This window comes from Prionailurus viverrinus, chromosome B1 (assembly GCF_022837055.1).
Source record: "Prionailurus viverrinus isolate Anna chromosome B1, UM_Priviv_1.0, whole genome shotgun sequence".
In the NCBI taxonomy this organism is placed as follows: domain Eukaryota; kingdom Metazoa; phylum Chordata; class Mammalia; order Carnivora; family Felidae; genus Prionailurus; species Prionailurus viverrinus.
In genome coordinates, this window is record NC_062564.1 from 87,986,820 (window position 1) to 88,013,477 (window position 26,658).

At 35.4% G+C, this 26,658-nt stretch overlaps 1 protein-coding gene across 1 annotated transcript in view; it reads left to right on the forward strand.

Annotated features, from left to right (window-relative positions):
* SLC7A11 (solute carrier family 7 member 11) overlaps nucleotides 1-26,658 on the forward strand; it is a 75,557-nt gene that overhangs the window by 14,499 nt on the left and 34,400 nt on the right. Inside the window, exons 4-6 of the mRNA XM_047857392.1 lie at nucleotides 2,843-2,968; nucleotides 6,468-6,567; nucleotides 14,158-14,202. Coding sequence (XP_047713348.1) covers nucleotides 2,843-2,968; nucleotides 6,468-6,567; nucleotides 14,158-14,202 — 271 coding nt within the window. The remainder of the gene's footprint in view (nucleotides 1-2,842; nucleotides 2,969-6,467; nucleotides 6,568-14,157; nucleotides 14,203-26,658) is intronic.

Genomic DNA, 26,658 nt, shown 5'->3' on the forward strand with positions numbered 1-26,658 from the left:
ATGAGTGCAATGTCTGCATGTTCAGATAATGTGAGGTTTTGAGAAACCTTTGAGAGAAATCAGTTTTAACCAGAATTTTTTCTTCAGCTGCCTGAGAGGAAAGCAAGGTGAGATTATCAATTCATAAGATTGCTTTGATTTTTCTAAGAAAACTTTGCAAAGTATAAAAGAAAACCCCAAATGCTCACTTTTTTTCTCTTTCAATAGACATTAAGACTTACACTCTTTATGAAAGTAACAAATCCTCTTTCCTCTTCTCAGATAGAGGTTCCAAAAATAAGAGTGCCTCTTTCTCTCTCCCCCCTCCCTCTCTTTTCTTTCCCTCTCTCCCTCTCTCCTTTCTCCCATCCACCTTTATTTTCTCCTTCCTCCCTCCTTCCCTACCTCCCTCTTCCCTTGTCTTGCCTTGCCTTGCCTTGCCTTCCCTTGCCTTCCCTCGCCTTCCCTCGCCTTCCCTTGCCTTCCCTAGTCTTCCCTTGCCTTCCCTTGTCTTCCCTTCCCTTCCCCTCTTTCTCTTTCTCTTTCCTTTGTACTTTTTTTCCCCTATATACAACTCTTTTCTATTGTGGAGTACTTTCAGACATAGTGTTTCAGGTTTTAGGAGCTCTATTTAAAAGAAAGCAGTGCTCTTTTGTTGGTGGTAGGAACATGAGTCCAGTTTTTTTTTAGGTCAGTGTTGTCCCTTTAACAAAATAATGCTCTTCATATGATGACTCATTTATCACAGTCATTTGTATAGAAAAAAAGAAAGGGATAAGTGGATGATGAAATGGGGAACAGAGCTGCATTAAATTATTTCCAACATATAAGTGCTTTATGTTGGAGAAAGAAAAATAATTTTATTTTTTATCCTTCCTCTGACAAAGTAATGCACTCTGCCATTAACAATGGACCTGCTTTTCTTCATGTTTTTAGCTTCAAACATAGGTAAAATATTTCCCTTAGCCTCGCATGGATCCTATATGGGGTTCCAGCCTTCCTGATCATTCTTATCATTACTCCTTTGAGACATTTCTTCATTAGTAGTCTCCTGTTTAACTTTGTGTGGGATCTCCTGATCCCTTATTTTCCCATCTTTGAGATTTTTCAAAAATGAAAATTGCTTTATTGATTTTCACTTTAAAAAGCTGCAGGTCCATTATAAAAATTATTAAATGTAGAAAAAGAAATACAAATTGAAAATTACTGGCTATTCCATCATCTATAAATACCTTCTGTTAATGTTTTGGTAAACACTGTTTCAGATTCCCCCCCCCCCACCTTTATATCTCTCTGCCTTTGTGTCTCCATTCATCCAACCATCCATCCATCCATCCATCCATCCATCCATCCTTCTCTCTGTAACTTGCTGCATTGGTCAGAAATATATCATGAATATCCTTTCGTGCAATACATATTTAACTGCATCATGATTTTAAATGGTTACATAACAAATCATTAAAAAAAGTGTACTTTAGTCTTCCTTTAGGGGTCTAGGTTATTTTTAAATTTTTGCCATTACTGTATATGTTGTATGTCGATAACATTTCACTGATTCTAAAATTCTGAAATGAGCTAGTGATTATATGAAGCAGTGGAAACTATGGAGATAACCGATTACTGTAGAATATGAATACTTCCTATAGCAACTTGAATTATAAAAATCCTGTGTTTTGTTTTATCCCCTGAGAAGTATATTCATACATGTGTGTTATTTGCTTAGGAGGGATACACCTTTTTAAAAATAAAGCTTAAAGATAATAACTGCAAATATCAGGTATGAAACAGCTTTGGAGGGGTGGTTAACACTGAATATTAACTATCAGAAAGAGCATAAAGTTGAATTCAATGGTCTAGAAGAACCTCTAGAAGTTATTCCAGCAGAGGATAGTAGGCAGAGTCTTAGAGTATCGTCATTCATTTCATGCATTCTTGCCTGAAGGTAGTTTTTTTTTCTTTTTTCTTTTTTAACTAAGGATCCAACTCAATCATTTATTCAATAAAACTGTGTTGATTATCTTTCTGGGTTAAGTATAGAGTTGAACACAAGCAATACAGAGATCAAATATACTTGTTCTAGTCTCCAGATTCTCATGGTCTACCACATGGGAAAAGTGGATAGTTGAGTGCTACTCAGGAAACTAGACAGCATCAGTAAGAAAGGGAAATGCTGCTGGCTTCAGACCCAAGGTGTGTCCTAGACTGGGCACTCTTTTGGACTCATTAACTTACAACTTATTTTTCCAAGTCCCCAAACACATTTTGGAAGCCTATATTTTTAAGGAAGGTTGAAAGTCAGTCGTTCATGTGCTGATTGGAAACTGGAGAGGAAAACCAAAGAGTGCTAGATAGGGCTAGTTTTGAGAGTGAAGAATAGAGTTGTAGCCAACTTCTTGACATCTCACCCCTTCTTGAGTGGTTCCATACTGGCAGGTGCATATGGTTAACATCATCACAGGAGGAAATAGTTGCCTGACCTACCAAGCTAGAAAGTCATATTCTGCAATTTGATTGAATATTGTGATGACTTCAGGGTTTTGTTAGAAGATACTTTTATCTGATTTTTAGGAAGCTATAATATATGCCCAATCTTATAGACATATACAAAAAAATGAGATAAATTTTTACTGTCCACTGGTTTTATTCAAGCATCTCAAACTTCAATGTGCATAAAAACCACCTAGAGATCTTGTTGAAAGGTATCTATTAGGTCAGGGGCAGTGCCTGAGATTTCACATTTCCAAAATGCTTCTAGGTAATGCCAACTTTGCTGATTAATGGATGGCACTTTGAATAGCAAGGTCTTCATGTCTTCATGCCAATGAGAATTCACCTTTTATAACTTTCATTTATTTGTTTGCAGCTGTAGTGATGGTCCTAAACAGCATGAGTGTCAGCTGGAGTGCCCGGATCCAGATTTTCCTAACCTTTTGCAAGCTCACAGCAATTCTGATAATTATAGTCCCTGGAGTTATGCAGCTAATTAAAGGTATGGACTGGAAAGTAAATGCTTTTTAAAATACGTATCTGCTTTTGATCTCTTCTAGCCCTAACTTTTGCTTGTACTAGCAGAATCCCTTAATTAGTCTCTGCTTGTGGAACTTAGACTCTATACTGTCATCTAATTGATTTGAAAGACGGTTGCATTGGGGTGTGTTGGTATTTACAGCTGAATGGCAACAAGAAGATTAAGACCGGGCCAAGCAACAAAATAAGGCATTAGTGAATTCTCTCCATCTATAAACTCTTTGGAGTGAAACTCGAAGTGGAAAAAAAAATTGCAATTAGTTTTAACTACAGATGCCTATATCCTCTTAGTTTTACTTTAAAATAGTTCAATAATAGTAATAAAGACTAGAGAAGAAAGGATATCTGGAAAATGATGAAAGATGACCAATAATTCTCTTACTCTATGGCTATTACTGCTTTTATCTTGAGAATAGAGTCTTGACAGAAAGGGAGTCAGATATGGGACTAGCATTCCTAAAAACCAAATATTATCTGACAAAAAAAGTTGTAAAACTTAATTTTTATTGTTACATTAACAATAATTAGGAACTGCTAATTGTCCATTTGTGAATAGAAGATCTTGGAACTGTCCTGGCTCAATGTTTGCATCAAATCCAGCAACTTCAGCCAACTCAGAGGAGATATGATAAAGATTTTAATGCCATGGCTTACACTAAAGAAAGAGAAGACATGAGCTCACTTTTCCAATTCACATTGGTCCCCATAGAGCTAGCCTGCTCATTTTATCTGATCAATTAGAAATGCAGAGAAAATAATCTGTTTTGTTGCTGCTTTCTTTTTCTGGGCTAACTCGTTAGTCTTCTGTAAGGGGTTTCTTCCATTTGTGGAAAGTGCAGAGACTCTGAGTTGTTGACCCTACTTTAGTTCTAGTTTAGGTTCCAAAAGATGAGGTACTATCCTTTAAAACTAAGATCTTTTTTTTCTTTTTGGTGTAATATAAGACTATAGTCATTTTATTTTCCACCTATTGATATATGTATGAAGTGAGGTTTTCCAAAGGTTATTTTATTGCAAATTCCTTAAGAGCAGAGATCAGAGTGTATTTTTTGGATCGTTTTTGACACTTGAAATAGAATGATCTTTTAATTAATACTTATGCTATCGGTGCTTAATGTGAACAGGCTTCCTCTTCTAGTTCACCTAGTAGAGAAATACCATAAGAATATTACTACATTTTAAGTAAATTTTAATATTTTGGAGATCATTTGTAGCAAGTGTATTTACTCTATTACTACAAAATGTTGATTTTCTTTCTAACTTAATCACATATTTTTCACATTAATTTGAAACTCCAGGAAGAGAAAAGCTTTATTGATACAGATTATGCACTTATTTCCACTCTAATAAGATCTTGAAAATATTTGTGTGGTCTATATTTATTTATGAGGATTTGGTAAACTTTCCTTTGAATATTATGATTTTCATATTCCTGAGACCTCTGTTATGCAGCCAAAATATTCCTGAAGTTTAGAAAAGCCTGTCTTTTGTAATATTTTCAAAATGACATTTTTTAGGATTTATGCTTTAGGACCTGGTTTTTAACAAAGTTTAGTTTCTCTTCTTGATTATTCAGTACTGTACTTTTAGAATATTATCTCTTTTGGCCAAGGAGACAATAGGTCATGATAAAAGAATATTCAATAGATATTTTTATCTGAGCCCCAGTATTTATATTTTCCTTCTATGAGGCATTTCTAAATTCACTGTGTCATTTTTTTTTAAATGAACTATATTTTGGAACTGGACACTTTGAGGGAAAAATTATTTAGCACACAATTCAACTTTCTCCATTTTTAGTCTCAAAACTCATACTTATTATATTAATATATATTGTTGTCTGGGCAACCCAGGTAAGAACTGAGATTTGATTGAAGAGAGAGGGTCGTAATCACATACATCATCCAACTTCCATCCTCTTTTTATTTACTTAAGTGAAGACCAATTTTGAAACAAAGTCACATTTCCCCTTTGGGTGATCTCATTTGCTATTTTCTTTGGGAAAGAGACTTTTTTTGTATTTAACTTTGAATATTGGCTGAATAAATCTGAATTTTGGTAGGGTTTTTCTTGGTAGTTATCCAAAGATACACACGAAAAAGGCCCAGTATCATTCATGAAGTAGGAAAAAATGTTAAGAATTAAAGCATTCAATCCACATGTTGATGCATAATTTGTTAAAATCTATCCATTTTAAAATTTAGTATAATTCCTTTTCAGTGTTTGTAAAAGGAAACTATGTCATTCTCTAAGACGTAGTATTAGTGGACTTTCTCCATAAAGGCCAGACAGTAAATATTTTCAACTCTACATGCTATACAGTCTGTGTCACGACTACCCAATTATGTTGTTGCAGGGTGAAATCAGCCATAGACTGGTAATATCAATCCTAATACACAAACAAGTAGGCCTAGCTGTGCTCCAATAAAATTTTATTTAACACGGAAGCTTTGAAAGGCCAGATTGGGCCCACAGGGTTTACCAACAATGATGGATGCCTAATAGATTACAGGTTGAAAACAGAAAGAAGAAAGAAAGTTAAATGATATGAGAAGGTGGTTCTTGGGTTTTTTTGCTACCTCCTCATTGAGAGTAGACCTGTCGATATTTCTTTCCAAGTATAGAAGACAGAGCAGTCTGCCAGCAAGATGAGACACTTTGGCATGAACATTATTTTGAGTTAAGAACAATCCAAACCCAGTAGATTCAGGAAACACTTTTCACCCCATCCGCCTCAGCTACCTGCTTATACCAGGAAGAGAGATATTAACAGAGATTCTTTTTTACTTAAGAGACTCATCTGCATAACAGGGCAACTTTTGTTTTCCAAACATCTCCTTTTACCTTCCTTCAAATGTCTTTCTCCCCTTTGTATCCTCAGAATACTACCCCTCTTCTTAGCTCATCTAAGTGTCATATTGTCTCACTGTCTTTGGAATCTCCATGTCTGTGGAGGTTCCCCATACATACGTTTACTAAATTTGATTTTCTCCTGTTAATCTGCCTCATGTCAGTTTAAGTGTTAGTCCAGCTAGAAGGATATGGAAGGGTAGAGGAAATTCTAGCTTCCCAACACAAGCTTTACATTATCTTCATTTAAAAGAATTCTACTATACTCCTATGAACTATAGCTTACAGAGTATTCTTTAGTCTTCTTTCATGCTCAAACTCTAAAAGAGCAGAGGCACACTCAAGGAAATGGTTTTTAAATGCTATTTTCCTCTTTGCTATAGTTTTATTAGAAAAGAAATGTGAAGTAGTTAGTGTTAGTGGTGATCCATATACTTTTGGGCCTCCTTCTCTAGAATGGATAAAGTATTAGTAGATAAATCTGGCAATGAGCAGGGAGTGAGAAATCTGGACCTGGAATAGCATAGTTCATCCCCAACCCTCCCATTTCTTTCCCCATGTTTATGGCTTATTCTTTGAAAAGTCCTAAAATCTTTCTATTCTCATTGCAGGGCAAACACAACACTTTCAAGATGCCTTTTCAGGAAGAGATGCAAGTATCATGGGGTTGCCACTGGCTTTTTATTACGGGATGTATGCATACGCTGGCTGGTAAGTTGACATCTCTAGATCTGGTGGTTTGTATGGTTCATTAATTCCTTCAAGTAGTTTGGCTAAGTGCCAAGCAAGGTGCTAGACAGTGTGAATAACCACAATCAGCACAATCTACTTTTTCTTAAAGTGAGAAAGATGGTGTGGCTTCCTCCACCAGGGCAATTACTGTGCATATGACTTAACGTAAACATAACTGAGTTTTTCAGTCAAGGTGACTATTAGATTTAGCCTGGTGTTGTAAAAAAACAAACAAATGTGGGCCTTAATGTTACTGAAAGATCTATCACAGCCATTAAGTCAGGAAACAAATGGGTGAACCCTGGTGCATGTTGCCAAGACCAACTACTCCATCCTGGTGACTCCTGAGGGGGCTGGACAAATTGAAAGTACACCTTCTGGGCTGAACTTACCAACACTGTTGCCGAACAAACTTGGATAAACGTGTCACAAGAGAAGCCAAATGCAATGAGGGTTTGGAAAAGAGGAAGAGAGAAATTTGTTTTGGGTGCTGGCAGCGGGGGGAGGTGACAAGCTCAAGCGTTAACAATCCACCTCTCCACCGGTAAGAAGGACACCTAGAATTTTATAGGGAGAGGTTGGAGCATCTGTGCAAAAGAGCGGACAGTGGGTATGTTTTCAGTCCATGATCATGGGTAGGGACGGGGATGTGTGGGGTGTGGTCTTCTAGGCATTCCGTTGCTATCAGGGCTTTTCTGGTCTGGTGGTTAGAATGTTCTGGTCATTGCAAAATGTCTTTGTCAATGCCTCAAGAAAGTGCGATAAGAAATAAGCACAATGGGTTTTAGTTAGAGCATGAGTTAAATGGTCTTATCTATTTCCGGTTTTAACTGCTGGGGTCTATGAGCAAGAGGGCTTGCTGACAATAAGAACCAATACAAATCACTTAGAAGTCTGTATCAGTGAGGACATAACAGTGCCACGGGAAATTAGAGATGAGTTCTTTGCTTGTCAAAAGGCCTTTCAGCTGAAGCTCCAAGGTTGTTTGTGAATAGTGATTAATTGATTTTTCTCTGCTTTCCCATGAGAATGAAATAATTCAGATATAGAAATAAGTAAGATGTACCCAGGAGGTAAAATGGTACTCTAAAGGCAGGGTAGGAAAACTAAGATAATGAAATCAGGCATAGTAGATAATCTACGTTTTACTGGTTCTTACAAATTCCTTAAAATTTCCTCCACATTTGAAAAATAAAGTATGCAGCAAAAATGATTAGAATCACTCTGCCATGGGTACATTGCCTTTGTGCTTTCCAACTGTGATAACCATTCTGGTTGAAGCATTAGAACTTTGTTTCTAATTTATGCCTTACTTTATTCAATAACTTGAATAACAATACTCATGGATAAGAATGGGATTTTTCTCTAATTAAATTTTATCGATGTAAGATTCAGTTGAAGTGACTATTACGAGAAAGCCCACCAGGTAGCAAAGTATTGCTTAAGCATCAAAATCTTTGCAGTAAAATTACATTTCACAGTTTTGGCATAATTAGTGGCAAAATCTCATTATTATTTTTGGAGCTACTAGTTGTACAATTTTAGCTATGAGAGTGTTCTGTAAACATAAAAATAGTATCAGGAAACCACACTAGCTCAAAAATTATGTAACTGCATTACAAATGCAAATAAAATGTACTTTCATTCCTTTACTGTTTAGATTCGTACCTTCCAGCTAGTGCATGGAATATAAAGATGTATTTCAAAATAAATGGAATGTTTACCATATAAATCTCAATGAATTATGAAAATATAGCATTAGAGGAAAATCAGGAGGGTACAGGAACTTAAAAAAAACTTTAACCTAGCTTTTGAAAGACATTCAAAGATTGTAGCTCTAAGTAGTATAGTGTAAAATATTTGTATATTCAAGAAATATTCTTATAGCCATTGTGTGTGTTAATCTTGAATCACACAGTATGTTTGAAATCTTTTTATTTTCGTCCAAAGCACAATGTGATGCTGGGCAGAGAGAACAGAGTTGTGATCACAGGGTTCGTAGCAGAATCAACTATTCTATGGCCATTCAGCTTGGATCAAAGCTCTGGTGCCCTGGGGCAGCAGCCAAGCTACTGGGAAGGGCACCCGGAGACCAGAGTGAAGTGGGGAAGTGATAGAAGCTTTCAGCTAGAGCCAAGTGTTGGGAGCCCAGCAATATTCACTCAGGAATGTGGAATGTGGAGATAGTCACAAGGGAGATTTGATTAATTCTATTGAATGAAGTTTCTTTTGCCTGTGACTACCATGCATCTGTTCCCACGGAATCTTAAAATACTCTTCTCCCCAACTCACTCTCCCACTACCAGCACCAAATATTCAGGTCACCTGCTTCATGTAGAGCAAACCTTCTCCACTTCTGTAGGCTTTTGAGAGCTGATCGATTTCTCCATTTCTCTCACTCTTTTCATTTTGAATTATCTTATTATCTGAATATTTTGTTTGATTGATGCTGAACCCAACATGTGCCTCTCGTTAAAAGGATTTAAGAAAGCAATTTAGGTGATACGGATCAACTTTCTTTAGCAATTCATGAAGTGGGCAGTCTCCACTTTCAAGAGTCCAGAGAAGTGCAAAATGGGATGGAAGACAGGGAACTTTTATAGGATGGGCTTAAATTAGAATTAATTAGAATTCTTAGAATTGTTTCAAAGAATAAGGAACAAGAAAGAGAAAGATAGAAAATGAATAAGGAACAAGGAAATAAAGATAGATCCCAGAGTTGGTGTTTGGGGACTGAGTGGCCCTATCTTGGGCCTAGAAGTTTATTTCAATTTCTGTTTACAGAGAAAGTGGGGTTTACGTGAACTTTTGTTTATACTTTTACACATATAATCCTCATATCCACTCCCAATTTTAAAGAACAGAAAACTGTTGATTTTCTCATATTCTTAAGGGATCAATTCTAGTACTAGAAATTAAGGCCAGGATTTTAAATGGAATGTTATCTGATACAAGTGGTTTGTGGAGAGACAGATAAGTAACTGTATTTCTATAACAAGGTTTTTATGCTACCTGAATGCTGCTTTGTGGATAGGCAGAAATAATCTGGTTGTTAATCTATGGCCATCAGTCTTAGAAAAAGGAAGCTGTGTTTAGAAGAAACAGTCTGTCAGTTTGGAGTTCCAGAGGAAAAGTTAATATCTGGCTGTAAATGGAACAAGATGGAGACTAAAAGAGTTCACAGAGAGGGGTATTTATTCCCTTCCCAAATGTGATCCTGCCTCTCTGACCTCTGTCTGTCTTTCACGGTATAATTACAAGACTAGGTGGCGGAATTATAAATGAGGCCCTGTAAATGAGCCTCTGCTCTCTGTGCTGCTGCTGTGACAACGTTTGATGCAAACAAAAAGTGTGGGGGGCATTGCAAATAAGTCAGACAGAAGCAGCCACTGTCATCAGAACTCAACCACCTAGGGTGTAAGTAAAAGCAGCAAGACCTTTGTTGTCCAGGAGGCCTTGCTCTGTTAGCAATTCAACTCCTCCATGGTGAATGGGAAAAAGATCCTGCCAAACCTTGGGTCTGAATAAAGTAGGCTTTTGGCCATGAGGAGTGCAGAACCTTTTTAGAATGATGAAAACTCCTTCACAGAAACATGATTAGGGGGAAAGAAATCATTAACCCAGCCAGGTCACAGAGTTGGGTCAGAGCAACTTTAATATCATCGCCAATGTCTGCATTCAGAGAGATAGGTCTGCCAGTGTTCCCTGTGGCCCAAGGGAACTCAACCAATTTCAGTCCCATATCCTGATCCAAAGCTAAATATTGCTTGGTGGGATTTTTTTTTAAACTGTGTAATAGAAAGTTTTCCGGTGTCTTTCTTCTCCCTTTTAAATCCTATCCTCTAGTGGATTTAGTCTTTCGAAAGCACCTGCTGGGATTATTTTGTACCATTGTGTCAAATCTAATCTAAAGAATAAGCTTCTTTTTAAAATAATTCACATAGTTGGGTACTGGGATGCATTCACAGCTTTGTGGTGCTTTTTATACACAATTATGGAAGAGCTGAAACAATAGATCTTGTGAACATTCTCTAGAGGCCTTGAGGAGATGTACAGCAAGGAGAATGCTGTGGACTCATTGCTGGAAACTAGGAGAGCATAAAGGTGTATTTCCCATAGGATGTGAATGTTTGGACCAAAATAGGAAGCTTTCTCCTTTGCACCCACACCCAGCCTTTTCCTTTTCTCTATTCTCTGGAGGTATGGCAAATATTTGAAATTGTGGCCTCCCTGCTTCCCCCCAAAATATTTCCTTTCTTGCTGTAAACATTGTTGGGAAAACACCAGTTTCTAAAACACCTATTAAGAAGGAACTGGATATTTTTGATGTGAGAAGCCTGGAAACCTCTCTCTCTCTCTCTCTCTCTCTCTCTCTCTCTCTCTCTCTCTCTCTGTGTGTGTGTGTGTGTGTGTGTGTGTGTGTGTGTGTGTGTGTGTGTTTTGTTTCATTTTGGGGGGATTTTTTTTCTTTTTTCCCCCTGCATGTTCTTCCTGTATTTCCCATTGCTTTGGCCTTATAACAAACACATGAAATCCCTCAGAGTGCATATTCCAGATATAAGTATTGATTGTTACTTGCCTTCCTGGTATAACTACAGCCTCTATTTTTAGAAACTTACTCTCCAGTCATTAAAAAATATCCTTGGCTGCTAACTTTGTAGATCACCTTTATTGCTACTGTTCTGTCAGCTATTCAAATGTTTCTACTTAAGACACAGTTCTTAAAATATTAGATGTCTTCACCTTGTTAAAAGATAAACTGAAGCGTATTAAAATTTTTAAGACTTTATTTGAGCAAAAATCAATTTGAATCAGTCAGCATTTAATCTAGCAGATAGAATGGAGCTCAGAGGAACTGTACAAAATGAAAGACTTTTACAGGCAGAAGGGAGCAGGAACAAAGAAGTTAGTGTAGGCAAAAAAGCAGTTGGTTTTTGCAAGGTTACTTTCATTTAAACAATGACAGAGATCTATCAGGCAGATTACCTAACTAGTACTAATCAAGTGATTCCTGAGTGGCTGGTTTAAAGTTCCATTACTGGGAGAGTTGAAACTATAATTGCCTTGGCTTGGTGTTGTGGAGCTTAGCATAAGTGACTCCATTTGGAGCTTATTGTCTAGTGTTTAACAACCATGAACATCAACTTTCTACTTGTGAATTTAGATGGGTTTTTATAAAGATGGGATAAGACAGGTTTTCTCATTCTTGTTTTAAGCTATGACATACTTGATATTAAAGTCTGTTGGGCTAATATTCTAGCCGTTTGGTTTTAGGTTATAGAAAATTCATACTTATAGACCCAAGCTTCTGTGTACCTATATTAATAGCTATTTTATCTTCCATGGAATAAGAGAACAGAAAAGTGTTTTGAAAATATGACTTTTTTTTAATTTTGTGGAAATGCCCTAAATGTATGAAATGAAGAAGAGAAATGTCTTTGTCTTCATATGTTTAGCTCTCCCATTATGATCTCTTAGCTTTCCCATCTTCGCAATTAAATTATCTATATATGCTTGTTTGAGGATGGAGTCTGCCTCGGTCATACATCTTAGAACCTTGAAAAAGAACTATAAGGGCTTAAAAGAGTATCCAACAATCCCTTTAGATTGGAAAAAGAAGTCAAGGTTGCAAGGTGGTAGACATTTCTGGGTGGGGTGAGTAGAGTCACAAAGTCAAGGAAAGGAATCCGAATTTCTTTCTCTAGGGCCATAACTTTAGGGGGATATTTGTAATCCTATCAAACTTGAAAGTGAACTATTTTGTGCCTAGAATACTTTTTGTCATGGAAGGGACCCAGAAAAGCATTCAGGACTTGGGAAAAGTGTCCAAACTGTTCTGCTGTTTAGTTATCCACTTACAGTGTAATGACTGTATGTCTAAAAATGCAATTTCATAGTCTTGTGACTTGAGGATCTGGATAGGTACATACCAGAAAACAGTGAATTGAAAGGAAGAAGTGAAGATTAAGAATCTATTATCTTTGATCCTGTTGTCGGTTCCTACTTGCCCTTGTGTGCAAGTATGAAGCCATGAACTCTAAAACTGAGAAATGCTAGTGTCACACTTCTATTGTCCTATAAGCTTTGATTGACCTGCCACCACTACTAAAATCTGGATTCCTGAAGCCTAGGGCCATCTGGTACTTAAAGTCTGTTCTCACTACCCCTGACACACTTTGAGCTGCAAAATACTAAACTGTGGCTTCCACCCCTGTGCTTGTGTGCTATACTCAGTCTGGAACGTTCTTACACCACTTCATTAGGGCTAGACGTTAAGCATTTTTGAGGACTCAACTTGGGTGATGGCTACTCTAGAAAATCTTCCCTGACTTGCCAGTCTGGGTTAGATCTTGCCTCTGGCTCCCATGGTACCCTGTGCACACTCCAGCACCAGCTCCTATGCTACATTGCACGAGTCTATGCTCCACTGTATATACTATGAGCTCTTTGAGGAGAATTAGTGTGGATTTCCCACTTTGTTTTCCCTAGTGGCTGACACGTGATAATCTCCTATATTGCTGGGAATGCAAAAATGGAAAAAAATAGTTTGACTGTAAACATACATCCACTTGTTGACTCAGTGATTATATTCTGAGTATTTGCCGAACAGAAATGATTGCCTGGTCCCCAAAAGAACATGCATAGGCATATTTATGGTATCTATTCATAATAGCTATATATTGGAAGTAATCTAAAACCATCAACAGTAGAATGTATAGTGTAACAGTACAATAGAAAACATCAATAAAAATAATGAATTATTGTTACATACAACAGCATGGGTGAGGCTCATGAAAATAAAGCTCAGAAAAAAATCCAGACACAAAATAATAAATATTGTATAATAGTTATACAGGCAAATATTAGTCTAGTGTGATGAAACAAACAAAACTTAGCAATGGTCATTATTCTGACTTAGCAAAAGTCAGAATAATGGTTGCCTTTACAAGAGAATGAAAGAGATGATATTGACTAGAAAAGGTGATAAGGAAACCTTCTAGGGTTCTAGGAATGTTTTATCTCTTCATCTTTTTGTTGGTTCCATGGGTATATAAATATGTAAAAATTCACCAAATTATAGATTAAGATTTGTGCACTTAAATATTCATATGTTATACCTCTGTAAAAATATTAAAAAATAAAAAATAACTGGGGAAGCCTGGGTGGCCCAGTTGATTAAGCACCTGATTCTTCTTGATTTTGACTCAGGTCATGATCTCACGATCGTGAGATTGAGTCCTATGTCAGACTCCATGCTTAGTGTGGAGCCTGTTTGGGATTCCCTTTCCCTTTCTCCCTCTGCCCCTCCCCCATGCGCGCTCTCTCTCTCTCAAAATAAATAAACATTTAAAAAACCAAAAATAAAAAAAATAAGAAAAATAAGAAATATGGCTTAATAGAAAAATGATTTGTTGGGGCTTTTGAGTATTGGAGATTTTCATCTCACAATAATTATTTGTTTATCATTTTTTATAATTCTGAGTTTGATTGTAGATATTTAAAACTTGAAACTTTGGTTTATAGTCATAAAATATATTGATAATTTATAATTCGTTTATATCTTTTTAGGTTTTATCTCAACTTTGTTACGGAAGAAGTAGAAAATCCTGAGAAGTAAGTGGCCGTATTTATTCTGAAATATTTATGAGGAATAAAATGTAAGATTATAGAGTTGAAAAAGTAGACCTAAAGAAGATCCTTAGTGTGGGCTAATTAACTTTATCATCATCATCATTATCATTATCATCATCATTTTCTCAGGGAGATAAAATTTTATTTGACTTTGCTACAGATTATATGTAAACAACTTTATTGTATATTCCACATTCAACACTAAATTATCTGATAACCTGAAAATATAAAGTTATCATATAGTTATGTTTTAGATAACCAATTTCATAAAAGTCTACATATGTTACATATGTTAGCATATGATAAGTCAGCTGCCCACAAATGTTCTGTAAGACATGAGCTCCAAAAATGGATTATTTCTAATATTCATGTGAGTTTTTTCATAACTATTCTATTAAAGAGAATAATGCAGTTAATGAACAATTAGTTATGAAAGCCTAGAAGTGACTGTAGAATATTATAAGAACTTACAAATTTTAGTAGCTAGATGATTGCTTTTACTTTTTGTTCCTAGGTAATACTTTTGGTGATTAAGTAATTTGATGATGATTTATATAATATTCCTAAAATGAATTATTTTTAATTCAGGACTTAGACAAATGAATTTTGTGATTTGCATACAAACGCTTGACTTTATACAGCAAAACAGCATAACCTATGGGCAGAAGAGGGAAATTTTAAGAAGTACAGTGTAAGATATGGACAGAATTATAAAGTAATTTAATTAATCTGACATTGATTATACATCTACCATATTTCAACCATTGTGGTAGAAATTTCTTACATGACGATAAAACTTATATTTAAGATTTTATGGTCTAGTCACTTAGTCAAATGTGTAAACAAATGAAAGTGACATAGTATGATGCCATCATAGATTATTTACTCATCTGACAGAGAGTAAAGGAGGAAACACTTAACTCTGTCTAAGGGGATATACCTATACCGAGTCTCAAATGATAAACAGGTATTTTTCAGGGGAGGAAAAAAACAGGAAAGAATGAGAGAGAGAGACAGAGACAGAGAGAGAGAGAGAGAGAGAGAGAGAGAGAGAGAGAGAAAGGGGAAAGGGAGAAAGACTTCTGAGAAACAAAACATGTACAAAGATGAGTCAGTATAAAATTGCCTAGACATCAGAGACGAGGCTCAAGTGTTCAGCATTCACTTTAAGGTGGACTGAGAAATCCTGGGAGTATGTCTGTCTGTCAGGAGATGGTAAGCCAGTTAGATCTGGCGAAGTACCACGTCAGAATTTTGAACACGCACACCAGCAACTAAGGTTGAAATGACATCTTATACCATCTGATTCAACCGTGACACAAGGAAATATGTAATTTAAACATGTGAAAAGTTTATTTTATTGAGAAATTTGTGATAGTACTTTCATATTTAGAATTGGAATTGTGGTACAGTACACACATTTACCGGGAACTAGTATCTTCTAGCATTCCTTTGAAATGATAAGCCACTTTCTGGCTCTAAATCTATTGATGACACAGATAAATAGGTTGCCCTGTTTTTACTATTTTTGAGAAGTGTGTAAATGGCAACACAGAGAAAAGGCTGTTCTTACTAGATTTTATATATGTAAAATATTTATTGGATTTCCATTGCAAAAAAAGAGATTACTATGGTTTATGTCTTTTAAGTTTAAAGGCATTATAAAGAGTCTAGTTACTAAAAACTAGTATTGGAGAATATTTCTTATGAAAAAAAAAGGCAAACTGTAGGTTTGTGGATGTGACCTATAATGTAACATTTATTGTATGGTACATCGATGGCATAGAGATAGCTCATGTTCTCCTGTAATGGTATTTAACGGTTTAAATATAGGTCTATTTGCTGTGTATACACTACTCTTGTGTATATTGAGTATATTTTAAATTTTTTTATGCCATAATTACCCTGATCTGAATTTCTGATGTATTCTACAAGAATAGTATGCTTTTCAAGATTCTCTCTCTCTTTCTTTCTTAAGGGTCTTATTTTCACACATTGATAATGTCTGTGATTCAGTATGTACAACTACTAAAGAACAGTGATGTATGGATTCAGTGGTTTTTTGTTGTTGCGAAGAAGTTTCCTCATCTCGAAAAGTGAGAATAATTGTAGCGCTTACCTCATTGGGTTGTGGCGATGAGTTAATACGTATAAAGTACTTAGTTTAGGGACTGTACTTTTTAATCACTACATAATTGGTTATTACTATAATTATATTTCCTGATTGTAAGAACAACATAAAATGTTACTCACAGAAGAGTATTTCCTAAGCGACAATATCCTAGCCAATTCTCTCTCTTCAGTGTTTTTGAAAGAAAAATGAAAAGTATATCACACCTGTTGAAGCCTGTTCTATAAACTTTCAGCACTGAAATTGAATATGTATTTTATGATCTCTCCTATTCTTATGTACAGATTTCATATAACATTTTATATTTAGAGAAAATAAGAGGTTTATAATAATTTAAAAGTAGCTATCAAAACTGATTTAGACTGATTATTATCACTGGTTATACCAGATGAAATGTTTTCATTTCCTGGAAATTATGATTTTGCAAACTTCATTAAATATTCCTAGAATACTTTTAATTTGATATTTTAAGGTCTTAAACTAAGGAACTTCTCCGGAGAAATTAAGTAAGAATCTGTGGAATTTGGGATTGAGATAATTAATAATTGCTAATACTTAAGGTGAATAAGGAAACCTCTGGTACCTTTTTGTTCTGTTATACAAGGTACTCAAATATTCAGTTTTTGTCTGAATGATTCTGTGTAAAATTTAGCTAACAAATTTATTTTCTCAAAGTCAGAATATGAGAAATCCACAAAATCCCCTTAATGAAAAGTAAAGATTGAATTTGCACTGTGTATTTATCAAACCAAAGAAGTTCAAGCTTTTAAGCAACGTATTCAAGTGTCTTAATTTAAAAAAAATAACATTTCTCTATAATGTTGGCAATCAGTCCAGGTCTTTTAAAACTAAATCTTATTTTTTAAACACAAGGAATGATTTGGGAAATATTTATGGTTGAACATAGAGAACAGATGGTAAAATTATGTGAACCTCATCCAGATGTGTAATTTGTATTATTTTGTAGGTAGATACAGCTCCAAAATGTATTTAGTTACAAGGGAGAGTAATTAGAATTCCATCTCCTTTGTGACATGCCAAGATAAATGTGTTTCCCAATCAGTCACGGGTGCATGTGTCCAGGTGTGCTGCAACGTGTAACTTTCTGGCAGCTGGTGAAATGAATCATCAGCTGAACATACAACACCTTTTACTATCCTTCTCCACCTAGGCAATAAAATTTTGCTACGATTGTGCCCTAATAGAAAAAGTGATCATTAATTTAGATCACTGAAAATAACAACGTGATTTAAAATATATAGGATGTAGAATGAGGTTTCATGATCACAATTGACTGCCCTTTACATATACTTTAATTTCAGTGGCGATTTTTTCAGATTACCTAACATCACTCTATGGAGTCATTTCTGAACTGCTATTATGAGAATGACTTATAGAACAGCTCCCTAAGTGTTACCACAAGTGAGAGGTAAACTGAGAGATTCATGGAATCAAAATAACTAGCTCATGACTTCTTTCTTCTGTTAGGTCTCAGTTCCTCTTTAAAGCTTGTAAAGCACTAATCCTAAAAATTGGGGCAAAATCCCTGCTATATGATTACATTTATAATGTTAAAAATGTTGCCAGTGTCCTTTTATAATGTTTTCTTCTCTAAGAGTGGCTTTGGATCTATGGGAGTAGCAATCTTTTAAGAGGCATTTAACATATTTATGTAAAATGACAGTAATTATCACTGAAACTTTTGTAATAATATAAAAATATTACATTTAAAAATTACCTATAGCATGGTGGCTGACTCTCTAAGAGTAAAAATAGTATTTTGAGGAGTTGGAATGTCCAAAGTTTGGATCATGAAGGTGATAGAATCCCAAAGAATCTCTGAAATTTAAAATGTCCCCCCATGAAATGAAATGGGTAGTAGTAATGATTGGTAATGTGTACATTTGTTTTTAAAAATCAGTGTTTTTATTTGCAAATATAATGAGTTTTGCCTTATGACATTATTTGTGTGGCGACAGTGCAATCTATCATTGTTTGCAAAGTTACACAGTGCAAAGAACATATCATTGAGATGTATAATGTTTGTAATCCTGCCCTTCAATTGATAAATCATGTCTTGTGTTGATGAAAGCCAAGAAATGAATTGCTTTTCTTTGACCTTGGGGGTCTGAGATTAGTCAGTTTGTCTATTAGACTTGTTCCAGTGTTCTTCTCACTTCATTTATTCCTTCTGTCTTGAAGAGTTGGAAATAGTAGACTTGGTGAAAGTCAGTAAAGCTTGATATCATCAGTCATTTTTGAAGAACAGGCTATCAGCATGGTCTGAATAATCAACTTTAATAGAAGGTTTAAATAATCAGAGTGTCATGTTTAATTAATACTTTGCCTGCTTTCAATTTATATTAATTGATGCCTGAAAGTCATCGCACCTTGTACCAACGATAACTTAGAAGAGAAACTTGGCTTGGGAAAAATGCCCAAAGACCTTTAAGGCAGTGTAATTGATCAGACTGATTCATAAATGGTCGATAATCACGTAATTTATATTCAGTTCAAATGTTGACATTCTAAATTCTTAGTATATATGTTTTTATTCCTATTGACTTGTATTAAGCCAGTGTAAAGGCATTTATTAATAATATCATACTGTTTTATAAGGCCCATTGCTTATAGGACATGTAAAACTGGTAACCTGATTAGAAAAACATGGCAAAGCAAAACAATCTAAAAATCTTGTCCCAATGTGCTATAGCTAATTGCATGACAAAACATTAAAGGTTGATTTGAGGTCTTTTATTTTGCATTTTTGGCATTTTAAGGATGCAGTTTTCTATTAGAGGCAAATTTCATCTTTATATGCTTTATAGCTTTCTAACAGTTGCTAGAAAATAGCATATAATGTCTTGACTATGTATGTGTAGATTATAGTAATGTTATGATTTTTTATTACAAAGCAAGGTTCTCTGCATTCTTAGACCATTTCTAGAGTTTATTTTACAAATACTCAAGTGATATATGTTCTTAAGGTATATAAACTAATTTCCCAGAAAATTACCTCACTGTAAATAAAGGCATTTAGAAAAATCTGGACTAGTAAGCAGAATTAATTTGTAAAAGTATTTGCTGGAGGAATCTCTCAAAAATGATTCATTCATTTTATGCTAATTGAGTTAATACATAAATTGAATTTATACCCAACTTAACAAAGATTTCTTTGGCAAAATGAGACATCACTTTATTAATAACAATAAGGAATTGTTAGAATTATCTTAATATGTGACAGTGCTTCTCTTTAACCATTGATAATTGATACCTAAGTTAAGCTCATTCAATTTTGTGCATTTCTTCTGGAAATACATGTGAAAATTTTTGTGAATCCATTTTTCAATATATTTCAAAATATGTGTACAATTATACTGGTTGAGCAACTGAGGCAGTTGGTCGGTATCTGGCCAGATGTCACAGAGAAGAGATGGTCCTATGTTCAGAGAACAAGGTTACCAAGTTACTCTTCCTTGCCTTTGCTCAGTCTAAAAATTTCTCACTGATGGGACATGTAGTTGATATTCCCTAGGATCGAAATTCTTGCATTTCTCAGTTTCACATACGTCTTTATTAAGGATGCTAACCCCATTGTGTGGCCAAAAAATTTGAAGGTCAATGCTTTTGATTGTTTTACATCCTTTCATAGTACTTGTATCTAAATTTGAATTTGAATTTTATTGGAGCTTATATTTTGAGTTTAGAATCATGAACTCATGTTTTAGGTACAATAACAGCAGCTGTCTTAATTTTACTTTATGTTTCTGTTTCCTTTCATTATTTACAAAATAAGAGACCACAAATGGTATAATGAGTAGAATCAAAGAATTTGAGAATTAGAGGGGACCTTGAATACTATGTAATCTAGCTTTCCACCAGATGCATGAATGTCTTCTATAATATCTTTAAACAGATGTAATTCATATAACATAAAATGAGAAACTGACTATAACTTCCCTGAGCTGGGCTACAATTATTTTTAACTTTCACATGTTGATTAGGAACCTGCTAATTTCTATGACCATTTTAAGGTTTGATGAATGTTGGTTGGGTGGCATAAACGGAGTAGGGCAAATGTTTGACTGTAATAGGTACAACCCAGATGAGAAACTGAATGACATTAAGTCAGAGGTTACAGAGTTAGAATCCTTTTATCGGAAAGGAATTACTTTTGCAATCAGAAGTAAACGTCAGTCATTACATTGTCTCCTGTTTTTGAGTTCACACTTTAGCGACTCCCCTCATCCATATTCTCATTTATGGAAATCAGCTACTTTTCTCTGTGCCTGGATTTGAATATTAATGTTTGTACCCATAAAGTGGCTCATAAATACCTTTTACATTCTGGGTTATACTTGGTGAAAAATTTCTTAGACCACTAATATCTAGTCTGTGGCCTGCTGCTTGGCATTCATTCAGATACAACGTTGTTCAAGATCCTCACAAAAATAGAATATCCTGTGTTGTTCTTTAGGCACAGAGACAATATGCATCCAGGCCATTATATCTGCACTGGCCAAACACAAGAATGGTTTTGTTAATTTTGTTCTAGTCATTATCAAACATTGACTCAGTTTATCGATCTACTCAGGAAAATGAGCAACTTTTGAATTTGTATAGGCACAAGCTAAAACAGTATTGCCAATGTAAACATCTAAAATGAGTCAAATGAAGTTGAGACTTTCCAGTAAAGAAAGATTTCCTTCACTTTTATGACCTGTGGAAATATTTACTTACTGAGTCTTTGAAAAGAGTACTCATTTAGAAAATCAAAATTCTAATGCTGTCTCCTCTTAACTAGCTGTTTGACCTTGGGCAGGCCTCCACATTGCTTCTGAATCTTTGTTTACCAGTTTTAAATAGAGGGTGATAATCCCCATATTAAAATTCTCATGGGGTTGTGAGGATAAAATATGTGAAATTCAAAAATGTTAATGAGTTCGGCAAGTAATACACAAATGCCATCTGCAACCAACACCCATATTCTTGAAAGATTACAATATTCATAATTTTTGAAAAAAATGAGAGGATTAGCATAATTGTTTTATGAACAGGGGTGCCTCTTCTACACACATGACCTATTAATCAGCTTGAAAAGTTGTTCTGCATCATCAGCAAAGAACCCAATCATTAGTAGTTAAAAGGTTCAAAAGATGATGAGAACTGCTTTTTATTTAGTAGTCTCTGATCTCCCTTAGGTGGCAATATGCTCACTCATCATAATCAGAATATATTTCTTGGCAGATTTTTTTTCCTTCGAAACCAAATATTTGTATGCCCACACCCACACTGTCACCGCCACACTGCTGGCTGATGGTGCGGATATAATGGATGGACTATTTGTACTTCCACTGCAGCGACTTAATTTTAGGTTCACGATCTTACCAAGAAACTCCTTTATGAAATCTGCCAAAGAAGGTTTTGACCTGAGTGGCTGGTGTCATGTATTTAAATTTTTATTTTTATTTCCGGAAAAGAAGCTATGGGATTATTCTAAAACAGGAGAACAGGTGTTAGTTTGTGCCCCCCCCCATATGTTTTTTTTAAGATTTATGCCTAACTTAAAAATGCACAGCCTTCATTAAAAATATAAACAGTGTTTGTTGTCTGAGTGATAGATGGATTACAAGGTAGCACTTCAGATTATTTTTAATAAGATGATGTATTTTATTTCCATTCCTCAGTTGAGAAAGTTAAAGCTTTGAGAAGTGAAGTAACTTTTCATGGCCCTGTAATTAGTACATGAGAAGATTAGGATTATAATCCATGTTTGATATAATGTGATATCATGCATGGATTGTTTGGCTTCCGAGCTTGTCAACTAGTTCCAGCATGTCAACTAGTCTCTTTGAGAGGCAAAGCAGAAGTGACCCATGGGTGTACAAAGTGTTGTAATGACTAAGAAAGTAACTTTGGTGTGGAAGAGGAAGTTGGAAGAGTAAGATTTACAAAGGTAGAATAGAGAAATAAAACTATTTCAACAGGGGATGGGCGTACACAAAGCCATGGTTTCAAGGAATAATGTGTAGACTGCTCTAGCTAAAGCAAAAGATTGTAAAGAAGAGAAGACAAAATGGCGGTACGATGTGGATGCTGGTATGGGATGAGCCTCCATTAGAAGGATTTTGGACCTGATCCAGTAGCCAATGGGATGTGGTGAGTGGAGGTATGGTACAAGTTTTTGGTATATGAAGTTGTGTTTAGGGAAGATGAACCTGATGGCAGGTTCAGTGGATTTTCCTTTTTTTGACATATGTACAGTTTAAGGAGAGTTATAATCCAAAAGGTCACATTTAAGTCTTGTTTTATGTTTATTTTCAATAAAAGCAAATGTCTGTGAAAAGTTAATTGCCCCCTGGACATAACCCATTATTACAGTCAGACATGGTGGCAAATCATGTGATAGAATTTTCTGGCAAATAGCATCATAATGGCCACATTGTCCCAGCTCAAAGATATGAACTAAACTGCTTAGAGAACATGGATGAGTCAACGTGGTGCTCATATACTCTTGAAAAAATAGAGTTGTCTTCTTTTTTTTTTCTTTTAATGAAAAAGATCGGATCATTTATTCTCTATGCCAGAGGAAGAACAATTGAAATCAAGTTAAACGAGAAGAAAGTTCATTTTCAGATACAATTATATTCAAAAGTATGGAAACAAGAGAATTGCATTAGGCATTGGAAATCCCAAAATAGAGAAAAAAAGAACTTACCATTTAGCCGTGATTCTATAGATACTGAGGTGGAAAAATGAGGCAGACCAATGCCTAAGTTTGCTTCTAATTCTATATTTTGGTTCTACATTTAAGTCAGTGAATATATACGAACCAATGTGGGGAATCATGTACTGTGTTATGGTCTGTGTTATTGGGGAGGGATGTCACATGCTAGGGAGATAAAGGAAACCCTTTCTTAAATTTTAAGGTCAAATAGAATCCTAAGTCAAATTTGGAAATATTTCAAACAAGGTGTGTCAAAAACCTGACTTTCACATATTAGGTATTCGAGGGAAGGGTGGGTTAAGGAGGAGAGGGAAATAGCAATGCCATTACAGGAGAAGATTTGGGCTGGGAACCAACAAGCACAGTGAGATTCACGTTGGTGTTGTGGAAAGAGCTCTGTACCTGGAGTCTAGTGACTAAAGTTCTAGTTCTGGTTCTAGAGTTATGTAATTTTGTGATCATAGCTATATTATTTATCCTCTCTGAGCCTCTGACTTCTCAGCTATGGAAAAAGAATGGTAGAGTATCAAATTATCAAATGTGTGTGATGATGAATCCTGACTTTTGTTTATTGTTCTTTATAATATGTGCCTAGAAGGTATAAAATGGTCTATAAACTTGTGTGCTGCAGGTTGTTGTTAGTACTAGTCTTTTTCTATGTGTTTCTTATTTGTCTCAAGAGTCTAGATATATATTATGAGGGAATTGCCTATGTAAAGAGGTATCTTCTCTGATAGGTCTATTACTTTAAGCATTAGACATTTCCAACAGTCCAGATGGATTTATTTATTCATAATAATAAATATTTTATGTTGCCTACCTAAGGAGAAAAAAGAGGGAGAGGGAGAGGAAAGGAGGAAAGAGAAAGAGAGAGAGAAAGAGAAAGGGGGAGAGAGAGATTTGTGATAACTTTAAAATATATATATTCATTGCTTTAGCCATCTGTTAAATGGATATTCTAATGCTTACCTTGCAGAGTTTTTATGAGAATTAGAAATAATATACTGATGCGTCTGACAATACTTTGCTCAGTGAGGACACTTATTTAATGATAAACCATTTACTTCTTATTTTTGTTATGAAACATGTCATTAGCTCATTTGTAATCAAAGAGGGATTATCAGATCAGGATTTGTGAATTTGGCCAAACTGTTTGTTTGTTTGTTTGTTTCTTTCTTTCTTTCTTTTGCACTACTTAAATGTTGGGTTTGAAATCCCATCATTATAAGGTAAAAGACACCCTTGTTTGAAATACTTTGCCACGGGAATCACAAATTCTCTCAGTCTCAGAGTTAGGCATTTCTAATCTCTCATACTGGAGGTTGTTTTTCAAAAACATATAGTGCTTTGTTGGTTTTCTAAGGAGACATGTTCATAGCTTTTAATGGTCAGATGGTTTACCCGGATAACTGTTTACTACTGTGTCATTTTCTCATTTGTCCCTTCTCTCATTTTCTCTCTCTCTCTTTTTCTCTCTTTTAAAGTTAGATGTGTGAAACAGGTAGGGAGAGCTATCTGTGGCAAAAGCTTTATAATAATCGATACTAATGCATTAATAGTTGAGAATGCAGTGATCAAATACCATGGCCACCGTTTCATATAGTGAGATATGCAATATTACAGGGAAGATAATTTATGAAATTAAGTCTGTGGCATAGCACTCAGATATTTCATAATATGTTACACTAAAGCTTTTGACATATATTCATATATCACAAAATAAGAGAGACTAAAGATTATAAAGCATGACTTTGTGAGCAGAGTCATTTCTAGAGCCTCGTTGGTTGCCTCATCACACAGCTTTATATAGACCCTTCATGTCTCACTTCCTCCAGAGTATCTCTCCTGTTGGCCTTTCATGATGGCACCTTTTTATTTTTCCCTGACATTCTACTGTCACGGTCATTCTTTTAGGGATAGATAGCAAGGGATGCGAAGATGTCTCTAAATTTCCAAGTTGTTTCAGTTTTCACGTTACCTGTGTGCACATAATAACTAGTTCTCCACTCGTTTACCTTCTTCCATTCACATGCTGGCATGGCTGGCCTAGTTTATTAGACTAACTCACTGTTACCATTAAAAACACAGTGAACTTGACCTTGAGAAAATATATCACAAAGGCCTGGGATTTTTGAATCGGGAGGAAAGTAGCCATCAAATTTCCTATCCCTTTCATTGTAAAGATAAAGAGTTGAAGCCAGAGAGATGGATTAATTTGTCTGTATTTACATTTGTTTATATTTAAAATACTGATCCCTTTCTAGTCCTCTTTTCAAACATTTAGCCTTGTTGACTACGGATCTAAGAGTGATGGATATGGCAAGATTGTAGCCTCGAAATTAGCTGGGGGAAGAATGTAATCATTAGGAGTGACCTGTATGTTATTTGAGAATGGAACAAAACTGCCTTTTAAAATGTATAAAAGCATTAACGTTTGCCTGCATTCGACTTTCTAAAGCTGTTTTTCAAACACGTAATGAAAGGGGTCCTAGGCTAGCTGAATTAAATAATCTATTCCAGGTCGTTTATTGAAGGTCATTTGGTTACAAGATTAAAACAGAAACTTTATGACTAGGAAATGCTGAAATGTTAGGATCCTGTAGGGAAATAGCTACTTTTTATTTTCTCTAACATTTTTACAGATAAAACCGATTCTTAAAATAGTTCTGATATCTCTTTGGGGGGAACAATATTTAATTTTTCTGTATTGATATTGTCAAACAATCAAAATCTCACTTCCCATATTCTGGCCGGAGGCAAGCAAAAGAGAAATTGATATAGAAGACACGATTAACTTCATTTTGAGCCAGAAAATGACAAAAGAAATGAGTGAGATAGATAGCAAGAGGAGATCATGATTCGAAAAAGCTGTTTTGTAGCTGCTCAGGGTCCGGTGGAAGAAAGGTTAAATGTATTTTAAATGTATGTAAGTGTTTAGCTATTCGATCCTCGTAATGCCATGGCCTCTGGCCAAGGAGAGGTGATCAGTGGCAAATGCTGAGAGAAGACAGCTGCAGATTGAACTCAGCAACGTCCCTCCCTGGTACACGGAGCCCTTTGTCTTTTTGGGCCACAACCTGAACTCTGAACTGCAGTGAGAGAGACAGCTTCAGCCTGGATATGTAGGTGCTTTCAAACCACCAAGTTTATGATGCAAGTCTGACCAGGCAGGGCCAGAGTTTCTTGTTCTCCAAAAGACAGGCTACTTCTGCTCCCGGTGTTGCTGTTTCTAAGGCATCTCCCTGCACACTTCCCTCACCTCTTGGCCCGGCCTTCCCAGCTCCACATCTCCCATCCAAGAGGCAGCCCAGAGCACGGGACATCCTGACTATCTTGTTCTCATATTTCTCCTAACAGACACATCTTGTCTGTCCCATTTTTAAGTGTCTAGGATACAAATTTCCACCTAGCAGTTACGGTCAGGTGATCCATTTAATCAAGTAATTGAAAGGGAAGCTTCTTTCTATGTATCCTGTACCCTATTAGAAAAATTAAAACTTTCTGATTTTCATAGTATTTTTTCATGATAGTGTGTGGTCTGTCTTCCTTTATTTTAATAATAAATAATAGTTAAATTTTA